At 42.7% G+C, this 15,469-nt stretch overlaps 1 protein-coding gene across 1 annotated transcript in view; it reads right to left on the bottom strand.

The window, feature by feature from the left end:
* Positions 1-15,469, bottom strand: part of NUP210L (nucleoporin 210 like) — a 358,615-nt gene that overhangs the window by 90,888 nt on the left and 252,258 nt on the right. Inside the window, exon 27 of the mRNA XM_085637033.1 lies at positions 5,835-5,966. Coding sequence (XP_085493159.1) covers positions 5,835-5,966 — 132 coding nt within the window. The remainder of the gene's footprint in view (positions 1-5,834; positions 5,967-15,469) is intronic.

Here is a 15,469-nt window from a genome sequence, read left to right as displayed (position 1 = left end):
GCCGATTTAAGCTGGCACTTTACAAGAGTAATTCCAAATTCAACGAGCGTGGTTTCAATTATCACGCCCGTGTCTGGGCACGATAATTGAAACCACATGGCCTATTGGTTTCTATTACGAGCACCAAGCTTGTAATAGACACCAATAGGCCATGGGCGGAGCAATGTGCCCGCCTCTGGCCAATTGCGTGCAGTCTTTTATAATAAGACGCACGCAAAGGCCAATGGAGTAGCACATAAGGAAAAGCACGGGCGTGTGCGATTCCTAGGTCAGTGCTAAAACCCTATTTTTCACTTACTGAAGGTCTCGCGCTGCGCGAGCAGTGCTACGCACTGCAACGCAGGCGCGAGACCTAAAAAGGGCTTCTCCACTGGGAAAGGGTAGTTTTGCAGCTGTTATAGGAGGCACAGAAGAGAAATCATTTTAAGAATGGCAGACCGCCGTAGGAGGGACAGTGTAAATGCCATGGCTTATGTCTCAGGTCTATCACTGTTTACAGTTCTCCAAAAGATGGCAGAAGGGCAACGTCAGAAGAAGAAGTGAAATATCCTGACCCAAACAGGTAGAAAACCACGCAAACATAAAGTAGGGGCAGCTCAGTGAGGGTTCCCTACTGATTCATGTTCAAGAGGTGACCATTTATCTCCTTGCATTACTGGTAACTCCAGCTAGTGGCAGGGGGCTTCTTACCCGAGGAATAGTTTACCTATTTTTAAAAGGCAGGATAAAAATTAGTAACACTCTAGTTCGCCACGATCATTGTCCTACCAAGGTGGACAACCTGGATAGATGACATAGGATGCACCCTTTTTAGATATTCCATATTTAGCGAGTAATGTTGAGAGAAACTTTTTCTTGGTCAGGAGGCTGTCGGCTCAAGGGGTTTACTGATGTCCCCATTGTCAAACGGACTATGCTTTTATTTGATTCCTAGAAATCTTCATGCTGGAAAGTTTTTTCCAACAGTTCTGCTCTTATGCAAATCGTACAGATTTCGCTGTGGTGGAGAAACACAGCCACACATCAAATTAAAGTTAAGTATCTTAACTCAAGCCTTTCTACATTCCTTATCAATTTATTTACAAACTCCTCATGCACAATAATATTTCTGCGTCTCAAACTAGTAATGCATTTTTGCTATTAACAATCATTTCCCTAGCCTTCATTTGGAGCTGAACAGTAAGAAGACCTCTACCAAAAAGCAGTGCATACCACATCCACCCACCTTAGCAGGGAAAGATGGTCCACCCGATAATGGAGACACTGAGCCTGCTCCTCTACTCGCAAAAGATCCTCTATGTCAGGGGTACTTACAAACTTTCTGTCGGGGGCCAAAATTACAGTGTGGTTAGTGGCCGAGGGCCGCACTGGTAGGGGTGGAGTCAGTGGGGGCGGGATCAGTGGGGGGCGGAGCTAGAGTAAAAAAAACCTTTCAAAACATCTGTCTCCCTCTCTCTCTGTCTCCCTCCCTCTCTGTCCCCCTCCCCCTCTCTCCCTCTCCCTCCCTCTCTCCGTCTCTCTCTGTCTTCCTCTGTCCTCCATCTCCCTCCCTCTCCCTCTGTCCTCCGTCTCCCTCCCTCCTCCGTCTCCCTCCCTCCCTCTCTCTCTCCTTCCCTCCCTCTCTCCCTCCTTCCCTCCCTCTCTCCCTCTCCTTCCCTCTCAGTCTCTCTCCGTCTCCCTCTGTCCTCCGTCTCCCTCCGTCTCCCTCTGTCCTCCGTCTCCCTCCCTCCTCCGTTTCCCTCCCTCCCTCTCTCTCCCTCCCTCCCTGTCTCCCTCCCTCCCTCCCTCCCTGCCTCCCTCCCTCCCTCCTCCGTCTCCCTCCCTCCTCCGTCTCCCTCCCTCCCTCTCCGTCTCTCTCCATCTCCCTCCGTCCTCCGTCTCCCTCCGTCATCCGTCTCCCTCCCTCTCCCTCTGTCCTCCGTCTCCCTCCCTCTCTGTCTCCCTCCCTCTCTGTCTCCCTCCCTCCCTGTCTCCCTCCCTCTCTCTCCCACTCTCTCTCTCCCTCTCTCTCCCCCTCTCTCCCTCCTCCTTCTCCCTCCCTCCTCCGTCTCCCTCTCTCCTCCGTCTCCCTCCCTCCCTCTCTCTCTCCCTCCCTCTGTCTCCCTCCCTCTCTGAAAAAAAATTGGGAGAATGGGGCCTCGAGTCGGGTTACTGTCATGTATGGGCGTTGGAGGTGTGCTGCTGCAGAATCCGGCATTTGAAACGCAAAATGCACGTTTTTTTTCCTTACCTTTCAGAAGCATTGAGCGTAGTGGAGGCAGAGAGAGGGTGATGCAAGTGTTGTGCACTGGCCTGGCAGGTTGCTGGCAGTGCATACAACCCCCCCCCCCCTCCCCCGTGTGGCAGCCCGGCGGGCTGAAACAGCTTCCAGGTACACACACAGCCGCCCCCGAGTACTTCACAGGTCTTTAAAAGACCATTTGCTTGTTGATGAGGCTTTGTTTTTCTTTTTCACCCTTTCTAGAGCCCCTGCATCGCCACTCTGATTATTGCTGAAAGAATTAGCACAATACAAGCCCTGTCAGCTGAAACCCCCCGAGGGAGGCGGGAGACGAGCCTTGAAATCGGTAGTCTCCCACCTGAATGGGGAGGGTTGGCACGTCTGGGTACGATGTCTGCAAGGTCTGCGGGCCGCCAAGAAAGGCTTGCCGGGCCGCTGGCGGCCCGCGGGCCGTACTATGAGTAGCCCTGCTCTATGTGATGAGCTTCAGCCATGCCACCAAGGCAACACAAATCTTGTGGTAGAGATTTTTTCCCTCAGCCTGATCCCAGAATGTGGGAGCCATTTCAAGGAAAAAATGTCATCATAACAGAAAACAAACCTAGATTTGGCACTACCTCCTCCACAACAATGTGATGTCAGCTGAGATTCCAAATCATAAGTGGTACCCTAAGTCATCTAAACTATAGCTGAGGTTTACACCATAAGTAAATGGCAGAGAAAAGACAACAGTCCAATCATTATTAATCCTGACAATCAACTGCATGGCACTCATTGACCTTCCCTCTATATTTCAACTATGAGTTGGATGGAGTTCCTGCACTAGATCATGGGTCTGTTCCTTTGCTTGCCACTGAATGTAGTGTGGGCCTTGCTGTGTTGGTGGAGACTGCCAACTTGAGACATCTGGAGTAAACTACTTTTTCACTGGCTTGGCTACCTTTTTTTTTTTACCATGTTCTCATTAATATTGTCTGAGTATATCTAATTATAAAAATTCTCGTATACTAAACTGCGACATGTTCGGCCTTAATAAGCTAACGGCTATGTTGCAAGTGACTTCAGACAATCCTGACATTTTCCATATTTGTGTGCACATTTGTCATATTCTTCATGCTTGATGATATTGGTGGACACTAACGGTACCTTTGTTTTTTCAAGGAGTTCCAGTCTACCAATGACATTCAGTGGTGAGCCAGCCAGGCTAGTATTCCACTCTGGCTCAGCAGCAACCCTTAAACTCTCACATGGCAGCCTCCTAAACAAATCACACCCATAAGTAAAGGGTTTTGCTAAACTAGCCTCATATATGTGCTATGCATCTAAACTATGCCATTTTACTTGACTTCCCATTAAATGCCCTGTCTGAACTATTACGTCCATGTGGTTTGCAAGCACCTTCATATGATGACGACACACAGATTATTGTATCCATCTCTGACAACTTGCCCTCATTGGCTAACAAGTTTAATCTGTGCATGACCACAGTTAACATCTAGATGAAAGAAATTGTTCTTAGACTGAACACGGAAAAAACTGAGGTACTGGTGTTTGGTGCACATGAATCCATCTGGTCCTGCTGTTGGTGGCCTAAGGAATGTGGCCCAAAATCTTGGAGTAATCTTCAACACTTCCCTGAACTTTGACTCACACGTCAATCATATCACGAGTGCCTGCTTTCACATAATCAGTACTCTTAGGAAGATGTTTCCTTTTATTCCAGTTGAATTGCGTCACTCTGTGGACATTGCTTTAGGCTACTCCAGACTCATTACTGCAATGTACTCTATAGGAATATTAATGCCTCCTCACTTAACAAGCTACAACTGGTGCAGAATGGGACTGCACGCCTTATTCTTAACACTCCCAAATGAGTGTCAGTCAGAGATGGCACTAGAGCTCTGCATTGGCTTCCTGTGAGGAAGCGCATTGTTTTTGAGGCTATCTGTCTAGTCTTCCTCGCCCTCCATCACAAAGGGTACAAACATCTCTCCTCCCTCTTCCGCTGGTACACTCCGTCACATCATTCAAATCCTCTTCAGCTAGGAAAGTCTCCATGACCAGGTTCCGGAAAGTCAGATGGGGCAGTCAGACCATCTCCGGGGCTGCTGCCAAGTTATGGAATTCCCTGCCTGCCCACATCGCTAGAGTTGACTCCTTTGCCTCATTCAAGAAATCCTAAAACACGACTTTTCTCATCATAGGCTCTATGGATTTTCTGTGCTTAGGAGCTCTATTTTTTCGGGCATAGCGCTTAGATACGCTCAGGTTTAACGCACTTTATAAATTCACTTTTCATTTCTAGGACCAGGCGCTTGTATTAATCTTACTGTGGTGTTTGACCAGGACTCTGGAAGATGTTACTCAACTAGTCTGGAACAAACAAGAGACAGAAAATCCTTCTACCATGTCCTGCCCTGGAAGAAGAGGAATCTGTACTAGCCATTAGGGTAGGATTTGGATTTCGGCTGGGAGGACAAGCACAATCCTTCAGGACCGATGCTGAGTGGGGTTTGCCACAAAGAAATTAATCACCTTGGATCCACAAGAACCTTACCCAGGTGGCCATAACCTTATCAAGCCAAAGAAGGACAAAGGGGATCTTTTGATTTCATCTTGGCGTAGTGTTCCATTGGCTTAGGTGTGTCGATTCATTCCAGAAATTACTGCGCCAGCACTCAACTCCTTTTTATTGAAGAGAGATCACTATTGAAAGGCAAGACTTGACCTTAACTCAAGTCACAGCTCCAACATACTATTGGGAACAGCTGGGTCTAGTGCATTCCCAATGTCCTACACATGACTAGTACAAAGATTGGCTACTTGCTGTCTTTGATGGACTGCACATTAGTACACAACATTTTATTTCCAAGAATTATGTAGCCACTGTACTCAGAAGATCTAGGATAAAGAATAATATCTTCGACTTTTCATTTTTCCTGTTGGGATCTGGGCAACGATCAGATCACAATAAGGGGGCAAGACTTTGGCATGACCCACCACAAGTACTTCCGGTGGCCTCCCAGGCGATTTTGTCCTGGGCCTTATTTAATCGAATGGATCTCTGAATATCTCTGGATGTTGGCATGCCTGGCATCCCTGCTATAGTAATTGCTTCGCATCATTGCTTTAAAGGTGCTCACTCTGGATTCTCCACTGTTTCTAGTTAAAGGGCTACAGAGTCCTATCTTCCCTCCAGTGTTGCAGTCAATATATGTCACGCAAACTGACCAGTGATCACTTTTCTTGGCCTCTCATGGCACTGTCATTGGCTGTGTTCATATTTTCATACACCTGACTTTCGTACTGCTGCTTCATCCCAGAATGGTGATATCTGAACTTTGTTGAGATTCATTCCATCACGAATTTCACCTTGTTATTGATCCTCCAGGATCTGTTAAGGGTTGTCCTTCCATTAACCCTTTCATTCTCCTTTCATCTTGGAATGAGGATGGTGGCACCCCATCAGCGAACTGAAACCCATCTCCCATTTGTCAGAGTGGGATGCTGACCACTATTCTAAGGATGTAAAAACCACAGATGTAAAAACACAAGCAAATAAAATCCCAGAGTGGGACAGTAGTATGCCACAGTTATGAGGAAGACTGCTTACCTCTGAATGTCTGGCCTCCAGGTCCAGGACATCCCGTTTACTAATGGACCAGTAGAACTTCAGCCGCGGTTTGGAATTGCTAAACGAGAAGGGGGTCAGTCGGCTGGTGAGTCCCATGACATAAACCGGCATCTGTAAGAGTAACATTATCACCATAGGACATAAGAAAAAGGACAGACAAGCACTTCTGGGTGTAAGCAACAGGATATCCTTTTATTGCATAGGTACAGGAATTAATGAATATGTACAAAGAGCTATGTAATCTTTAGGGGGGAAACAGCGGTTACAATACTGTTGTTACCACGCAGGTAGGTAACAACACGGTCGTTACAACGACCGCGTTGTTACTACGCATGGCTTTACATCGCAAGTCGTTTCTACGACTTGTGCTAAGGTGGCGTGCAACACCAGGGAATGTGTTGGATTTTAAATCCAACACATTCCCTGCTGTTGCGCTAACTGGAGTAGGAATAGTAATTTTATACTATTCCTAAGTCCAGTGCGCCATCTAGCGCAAGTCGTAGAAACGACTTGCGATGTAAAGCCACGCATGGTAACAACTCGGTCGTTGTAACGACCGCGTTGTTACCTATTGCGTGGTAACACCACGCGTTGTATCGTCACATATTCTCTTTAGTGTATACAACCAAAATGTTATGAACCAAATATTGTGAAACAAAAATGTGGCCAAAAAATCGAATACAAAACTACTGCAAATGTAAGTATATAAATATAAGTACATGTTTATTATAGTAAACTCCAGATATATGATCTTGACAATACATGTATTGTACAATACACATATCTATACTTACCTATATATATTTGCCTTTACAACATTTTGGTTCTCAATATTTAGGCCACAATATTTTTGCATCACAATAATTCAGTTCTTCACATGCTGACATCAATCCATGTTTTCGTGCTGTTACAGAAGCATACAATCTTCTGTGATTATGATGGTGCATAATATGGCCTTGCTAGTTCTTTCCTGTACATGGTCTTCAAAATGCAGATTTCTGTACGTGCCCACATGTTTCACAGTCTTTAATGATAATCAAAGTAGCTGAAATTGAACTTTTTCCAAGGTGTGTTGTTATGCCTATTCGTAACCAATTTCAGTAACAATACAATCAGAATTGTGGTGCAAACCAACTGGCCCTGTTGTGGTTTTAGAAGATATGATAGGTAATTTGCAGCCAATTCCTGTGGTGTGATGCACTGTGTTGAGATGGTGGATTAAGTAAAGTTGCGGTCTAGTGTTATGTGGTGTGAAAGTGAACAATAAAGTGGAATATTTATAATGTACAATAGTTTGGTGTTACATGGTATTGGATTACTGACATTCAGTGATATAGTTTCAAAAGGAGAAGTGAGGTGCAGAGATCATTAGATTTGCGGTATGTTTCGGTTTGGTGTGTCTGTGATGGTATCTTATTTCCCTGTCCTGCTATGTGCAGGATGCCCTCTCAGGTACAACAGTGTACTCAAGAAACAAATCAGACAATTGTGCTGGGCAAATCTGACAGATAGGACCACCTTTCAGGCATGTGTGCCTAAGACACTCTACTCCCCAATCTTAGTCAGCCATGGTGCTTTTTGTCACTGTTGTTTCTAGGCAGGGGTGTGGGGAGAGAGGGAATGTAGTGATTGGAAGAGTGTTATTCTCTTGGCCTAACTAGGCCCAAAAAGAGGTTCCCAGGAGCACCCTAAGGATAGTTGTCATAAATATTGGGACAAAGACAGGACCTATGACAACATGCCTTCACAGGGAATGGAAGAGCAGGCATAGGGCAAGAAGGCAGCATGCAAGGAGACAACACGGTTACAGAAAGAAGCTCTGAGGAACAATAAAGAGTTGGTAGAGATGGGCAAAGAGGAAAATAAATGGGATAGAAAATAAACAGATTTTGGATGAGGAATAGAAGGACAATGAGAGTCCAGAAGTGATGAGCAATGAGGACAATGAAGGGTGTGAGTGAGAGGCTGTGGTTATGGACTGAAAAAGGAAACAGTGCTTAAGCTCAGGGACAAAGAAGGAAATGAGGAGCGGAGCAGAAAGGCAAGGAGGCACCTGAGGCAATAGGAATGAGGGGAAAAAGAGTGAGGGAGAAAGAGCAAAAAAAGAGGTGGAGTGAGAGGAAGCTGGATACAATTTAAAGAAAATTATTACTAAAAATAGCCTTATATGAACAGAGTAGGAGTGTCTTTGGAATGGTTAACATGTCTTTCCAGTGGTTTCAAATTGGCCTGATGAATACAGCAAACCAGGAATGAACAGGTAAAGTATGGAACATTGACAGTCATTACTCAAAAAATGTGTCTGTTATGAATATCTGCAGAATTCACCATATCTCAGAGCAGAGGATGTAGCAGCCAAGAACACTTTTTTAGAGTGTAGTAATTTCAGATTTGTTAATGCTACTCTGAGGAACCTCAGGTGAAGAGATATATTTCCCTTGAGACTACCCCCTGTGAGGCTTTCTAGGGGAAAGTAGTGGAAAAAGGGCACACTGGCTCTTTATTAAAATGTTCACATTTAAAAAAGACCTTTCCCTGATCACATCTCACTCTGGGTAAGAGGGAAACCTTTGCATGTTTGAGGGTAAGTAATTTCCAATCTGTTACACCGCGGTGCCGACTCTCGGCGCTACCTGTTTCTTCTTCGCCGGCCGCCGTGCTACCCGCGGCGCCCCTCCTTCCTCTTCGGGGGTGCCGCGGTACAGCATCAAGCATTTCGACGGCGTCGCAGAAAGCACTCACAACGCCTGTTGGTTTTCGGACACTCCACATACTTGCACGGCGGCCCATCAGCTTCCCGAGGCACCTTGGGACATTACTCTCACCTGGTGTGGGCGTCTGGTGATCCCCCTTCCTTGGGGGCCATATTGTTGCTCTCGTCTTCACCTTGCTCCCAGAAGGCAATAGGGGAGGGTTACTTACCTTCCTAACATGGTGATCTTTCTGTAATGCACTTCACTCTTTTCCCTATCCAAGATGGCGACACCTCTCCTTCCTGTTTTGTCACTTCCTGTATGTCACTTTCTGTTCCTGTGTGTCACTTCCTATTTTTCTGTATATAAGGGATCAGAACCTTTCCTTCCTTGCGTTGCAACACTCCTTGTTCTTGCTGGTGTGTCCTCGCTCCTGTTGGCTCCTTGACTCTTATTTTGGTTATCCCTTCCTTCCGTTGGTGTTCCTGGTTACGTTGCGACTTCTGCTCCAGCTTGACTTCCAGATTTCTCCTGGTTCCTTTTGCGCTCCTGGTCTTCCAGTGTTTTCTGGCTCCTTGTCTTCTCCTTCATTCCTGGAGTCTCATCATCATCTGAGGTTTTTTTCCACCGGGGTTTTCCTCTTGGGACTCCTTCTGGAGGGCACTGGCTGCCTAGGCTTTCATTGTCGGCAGCACCATGGCTACCGGAAGGGGTCGCCCCTATCTTGGACAAACCGGGACTTACAAGAAACCAAAGCCGGGAACCGTCCCAACGCCTCAAACTGGTAAGACAGACACTAAACCCGACACAATATCCCTCTTAAGCATGGATGTAGTGCCAATGTAGTCCATTTGGTAGCACTTTCAGGGATGGTTGTTGAATCTGTATCTTTTGTTGGCTTTATCTGTGCTACAGTAAATAACTTTCAATCGGCACCCTATGATTTTCTTAAATGTATGAAATTCTACACCTACTGACAATACAAGTGCATATGCGTATCCTGTAACTAGAGTCATATTTTGTAATACATTTGTGTTTCATCAATAATTGCCAGAACCATATAGCAGTATTTGTTAAGTATACCTTCCTAGAGGATAAGAAAACTGTTCTTTAAGTGCCTTTGACAAGTCATGCGTAAACCTGATATTTCCCCTCCATTATGTTTGAAGACTTTGGAAAGGCACCTTAACTATCCTTCTTCTGTGTAACACAATTTCTCGAATAATTTCCGATTAACAATCACTCTTGATTGACACATTCTAGCGAGTTGTGTGCCTTTAAGTAAGATAATAATATGGACATAGGAGACGTCACAGAAAGATGGTCGGACTTCAATTAGTAGCTACTTCTCTAACCATGCCCTCGCCCTTTTCAATTATGAAAATGGAAAGTCTTCAGTGTGGGTGACATTATTGCACATAGTTGTCCTATTCCAGTCTTTCAGACTTTTGAGCATGTAACCATAATATTTGAAAAAGAATGGGTATTACCATTATTCTGTTTTTTCAACCATGAAAAGTTGAGAAATATTTTGAATAAGTCCTATAGGGATCTTTCACGCTCACATATGACCCTAGTTACAAAATATTATTGTGGTAGTTGATTTTAGTTTTTGGTCTAATGGCACGGCTGATGACTTTGTAAATAGCCCTGGACCTGCTTTGGCAGAGCCTGACTTTTATTCGGCTATCGGTAATATCAACCCATGCAAAATGCATATCTTAGATAAGTTGTTTAGTCATAATATGCTTCTTCATAATGTCAATACCTTGGCACTGGACTGTCCACTTCACCATTAACTTTAAACTGGTCACAACTTTACCATCACCACCAAGTCGTTCAGAGACAAGGAATTATCACCATTTCCCTGCAGCCCATCTGAGTTAGTGGAACAATTCTATTCCATGATTATGAACATCAGTAATCAGGCAGCTCCAATTACTTTGCATCGATTGAGGGCCAAGAATATCAAAATGGTTGTTTACAAAGCACTAAGGGCCAGATTTAGGTAAAATCAAATTTGCGAATCCTTAATAGCGAATTTTACCGATTCGCTATTAAGGACTCGCAAAATTGAATGTAGGTAGGATTCGCTAAAATATTAGCGATTCCTTAACATTCCTTAATAAGAAATCGCAAATTGAGATTAGCTAATAAGGAATACCTACCCATTCATTCCTATGGGCTAGGAGGCCCATAGGAATGAATGGGAAGATATTCACTATTTGCGATTCGGTATTAAAGAATGGCAAATAGCGGGCGCTATTTCAAGGGTGCCAGGGTGTCAAAAGGACACCCTGTTGCACCCCTGAAATGTGCATGTGTGCCACATGGCACTTTAAAAAAAAGCAAAAAAGTGTTTTTTTTAACAAAATCGCTAATTACCACCAACTTCAAGTTGGTGGTAATTAGCGATTCCTTAAGGCTAAAATGCACTTACTTTTGTGCTACTTACGTTGCATTTAAGGAATCGCAATTTCCGATTCCTTAAATGCAATAGCAAAATAAGGAATCGCAATTTGGCGATTCCTTATTTTGCTAGTAGGTTTAAACTCACCTACATCGCTCACAGCCAAATAGTGATCGCAAATGCTGGAATTCTGCTAATTTCAGCGTTACAGATCGCTATTTGGCCACCTATATCTGTCCCTTAGAATATAGACGGTAGATCTCAGGAAACGGTTTCATCACAGTAAAAAAGCTCTGAGAGGATGACAAAATTAAAATTTTAAGGGGGCAAAATTGATAATAACCCTAACTCCAGGATTAAAATGATTTCTATAATCTGAGTACAAAGGCATTGAAAAACTCAACTAAATTAATTTTTACATTCCTAAATTGCTAAAATATGAAGTAATTTATGTTATTTGACTGTATTTTATAGAGTCATCTGAATTGTGTAATGAGCTAGAACACTGTTTTGTTAGCAAAGTAAGTAAAATCTGACAGCAAATTCAGAATTTTAGACCTAGGAGTGTCAGTAACGAGGCAAACATTTCTGCTACGTTTTAGGGATCTGGTAGATCTACAGAATCAGACCATAGCAAGAAGAAATAGCTTTTACTTGATAAAAAGACCCTGATTAGTTTGATCATCAAAAAATGAGTTTGAACCAATGTTCAGGTGGTCCATGTCCATCAAAATTTACTGACGAAATGTCTTGAGGAACAGTTCCCATTTTTGTACTCACTTTAGAAACTGCTCACGAGATGTATTTCCAGTGCTCTGAAATATACATGCATGACTGATGCTTTGATAAAGGTATCATTGGACCTCGCTCACTTAGTGGCTGACGTCTTACATGTCATTCCAGTAAATTAGAATGGAAAACTGTCTGCTAACCTGTTGAAATTTTTTCTTGAATCTGATAAAAATCCTCGGGGATTAGCAGTAGGGCTTCAGTCCAAATAAAGACACCAAGATGTTGAATCATTTCTCTTCACTGGTGTGATCACCTGCTATACTCATGCTGCGCGATCTATCTGCGTATTTGACACAGTTGCTGGCCCCCTCTATTTTCAAGAATGAGATGGGGTGGTGCCAGCTTAAGCCTTCCGGAGCAAATAGTGCACTAGAGCATGCATTACGAAATCTACAACAACAGAGCCCTGGTAACATGTGGCATTTAGAGTTTTTTGTGTTACTGAACATCTATGTTCTACTGTTATATGTGCTACTATTAAATGTGGGTGCCTCTTTCATACAGATTCTTAGGGTCACACAAGTTATCTTTAAGTTGTCTCAATTCCCCCAGAGTGATCTGGCTGCCATTCAAACCACTGCTTATTCATTCAATCACGATTGTGCAGACTCCAAGACTTAGGATCTTATTAATAAATGGAGTCCAGTTCACAGAAAGGGGAGAATAGGAGTGTTGGGGAGAAATCTGCAGCTAGAGTCTCTACCAGAAAGACTGATCGGGAAGATAAGTAGCTTGTTCTTCTGACAGAGACTTCTACCTGCAGATTAATCTCCTTTTAAATACATACCAAACAGTATCTATTTGGAAGTGGGTCTGTAAATGGATTCAAATCAAAAAGTCCTGTAGCCCTGAGCAGGCCAAATGCCCACCTATGAGCGAACCTGGCTATCCAAACAGTAGTACTTCATGAACGCATGCCAGGCAGATGTTCAGGACAGAAACTCCGCTTGCCAATGCAGTGGTAGCAGCTTTGGACTTGGTGAAATGCGCATGCAGTCCTTCCAGAGGCCGCTTTTTGCCCTATGCGTAGCAGATATTAATGAAAAGCACAATCCAATGTGAGATGGTCCTTTTCTCTATAGCTTTGCCTTTTTTTTCCCTTGGTGAACTCCATAAAGAGCTGATCATCCACCCAGTGTTCTCTGGTATGAAATATGTAAAAGCTCTGCTCTTTTGGGGTACAAGCAATGGAGGGTCTCCTCCTCCTTACAGGGGCGAGCCGAGCCAAGCCAAGCTCAGAACGTCAGCAGAATAATGGTTTGGCCAAGGTAGAACAGTGTCACAAGTTTCAGTAAGAAAGAAGCTTGCTTCTGCAGAGCAAGCTTGCTTAGAAAGAAGGTGGTGTATGGTGAGTTAACAGAGCCTGAAGCTCACTTACTCGCTACTCAGTTGTGATTGCAACGAGGAACACCATCTTGAGGGTGAGAGGGCGAGAAGGACAACTGTGAAGCGGCACAAATGGAGTGCACTGCAGATATGTAAGGACCAACTTGAGGTCCCAGTGTGGCATGACAAAAGGAGAGGGAGAAGAAGGCCTTTCAAAAGCCGCATCTCAAGAGGTGATTTAAATAATGAGGGTTGATCCGAAATCTGCAAAAAAGCAGAAAGATACCCTTTAACTGTACCTAGTGCAAAGCCTTGTCAAGCCATTAAACCACGTGGTCGTTACCACGCATTGCCATTACAACGCAGGCGTTACATGCATTACCTTTACCACGCAGGATTTTACAACGCGTATGGCTTTACCATGCATGCCTTTACAACAAATTTTGTTGCAAAGTCATGAGTGGTAAAGACATATGCATTTTAAAGGTATTAGATAAGTATTAAGCGTTATATATATATATATATATATATATATATATATATATTCACTGAAAAACCATAGGTTTCAGAGACGTTATAGTTAGAAATTAGCATTTAAAAAACCTTAGAAATTCACTGAAAAAACCATAGGTTTCAGGGGTGTTATAGTTAGCTGGCCATTTCACTCGTACAAAACTATAGAAATTCCTCCGTTATAGTTAGTTCTGCTAACTATAACTCGCGCGCCCGCAATGCACTGCTGATGATGTCACATATTGCATCATTCATGACATGCTCAGTGACATCACTGATGACATCACTGATGACATCTCAAATGACATCACTGATGACATCACTGATTACATCATATAGTGAATGTGGTTTAGTTTGAAATTTAAATATGTATTATATATATATATATATATATATATATATATATATATATATATATATATATATATATATATATATATATATATATATATATATACCAATCTGTATTGAAGATTGAGTGGATATATAACTGTCTGGATGGAGGATTTAGTAGCTGTCTGACTGTCTTTTTAAGTGAGTAATTAAAAGTGTCTCACTTAATACATGGATTAGTAACTAAACTATGTGAATGTGTGCAGCACTGTCTCTGTTGTTGTATCACATACTGCATCAGTTGGTCACTAACTACATGAGTGTGTATATTAGTTATTGATTAGTTGGGTGAGTATTTGTATGGGACACTGAGTTTGTGTGTGGTTGGATGGGGTGTTTGTAACTCTATGCATAGATGTGTGAATGGTTGATTGACTAGGTGTATAGGTTTAAGAGTGCATGTGGAAACAGTTGTTTGGGTGACTGAGTGTATTTATTTGTGTGTTGGTGAGCGAATATATGTTTTAGTTGTACATCTTCAACAAAGTAAAAAAATAAAAGGCATTGTATGTGAGAGTTGGTGTATATAAATAGGTATGTGTCAGAGTCAGTGATTGTGAGAATAACTATATCAATGAGTGTAGAATTGTAATGGTGCTTTTTTAACATATTAACTATGTGTTACTATGTGTTTGAATAAATGAGGTGTTGTTGGATAATTGTGCAAGTGAGTAAATGTAAGTGCGATTAATTTTTTTCATGAGTGAGTAGGATGACTGCATAACCGACTAAGATGACTGCTGATGTGTCAATGTCTATATATGTGTATAAGTGCATTTGATAGTGTTCTATTAATTAGTGACTGCATGTATAAATGATTCTGTTGTTGAATGGGTAGCTGTGTGTGTAGACTTAGGAATCAGTGAGTGGGTATGTAGTAACTGGTATTGGTGTGTCAATGGTTTCAAATATGGTACAATGTATTTTACAGTGAGTGATGAAAGGTTATACTAGTGTATGATGAGATGTGTCAGATTGTCACGTGGATGATGTCATCAGTGATGTCATTTGAGATGTCGTCAGTGATGTCATCAGTGATGTCACTGACCATGTCATGAATGATGCTATATGTGACATCATCAGGAGTGCATTGCGGGCGCGCGAGTGATAGTTAGCAGAACTAACTATAACGGAGGAATTTCTATGGTTTTGTACGAGTGAAATGGTCATCGAACTATAACACCCCTGAAACCTATGGTTTTTACTGTGAATTTCTTAGGTTTTTTAAATGCTAATTTCTAACTATAACGCCTCTGAAACCTATGGTTTTTTCAGTGAATTTCAAAGCTTTTTTAAATGCTAATTTCTAACTATAACGTCTCTGAAACCTATGTTTTTTTTCAGTGAATTTCAAAGGTTTTTTAAATGCTAACTTTTAAGTGTGATAATAGTTATACCTATTTTTTTGTACTGAGTTTCTACAGTTTTGTAACTGTTTATTTATAAATATTTTATTCATTAAATAACATTATATATTTTTCTGAAAA

The sequence above is a fragment of the Triturus cristatus genome, chromosome 12 (assembly GCF_964204655.1).
Source record: "Triturus cristatus chromosome 12, aTriCri1.1, whole genome shotgun sequence".
In the NCBI taxonomy this organism is placed as follows: Eukaryota; Metazoa; Chordata; class Amphibia; order Caudata; family Salamandridae; genus Triturus; species Triturus cristatus.
Note: the sequence above shows the minus strand (reverse complement) of the source record. Positions and strands in the feature narration are given on the sequence as shown.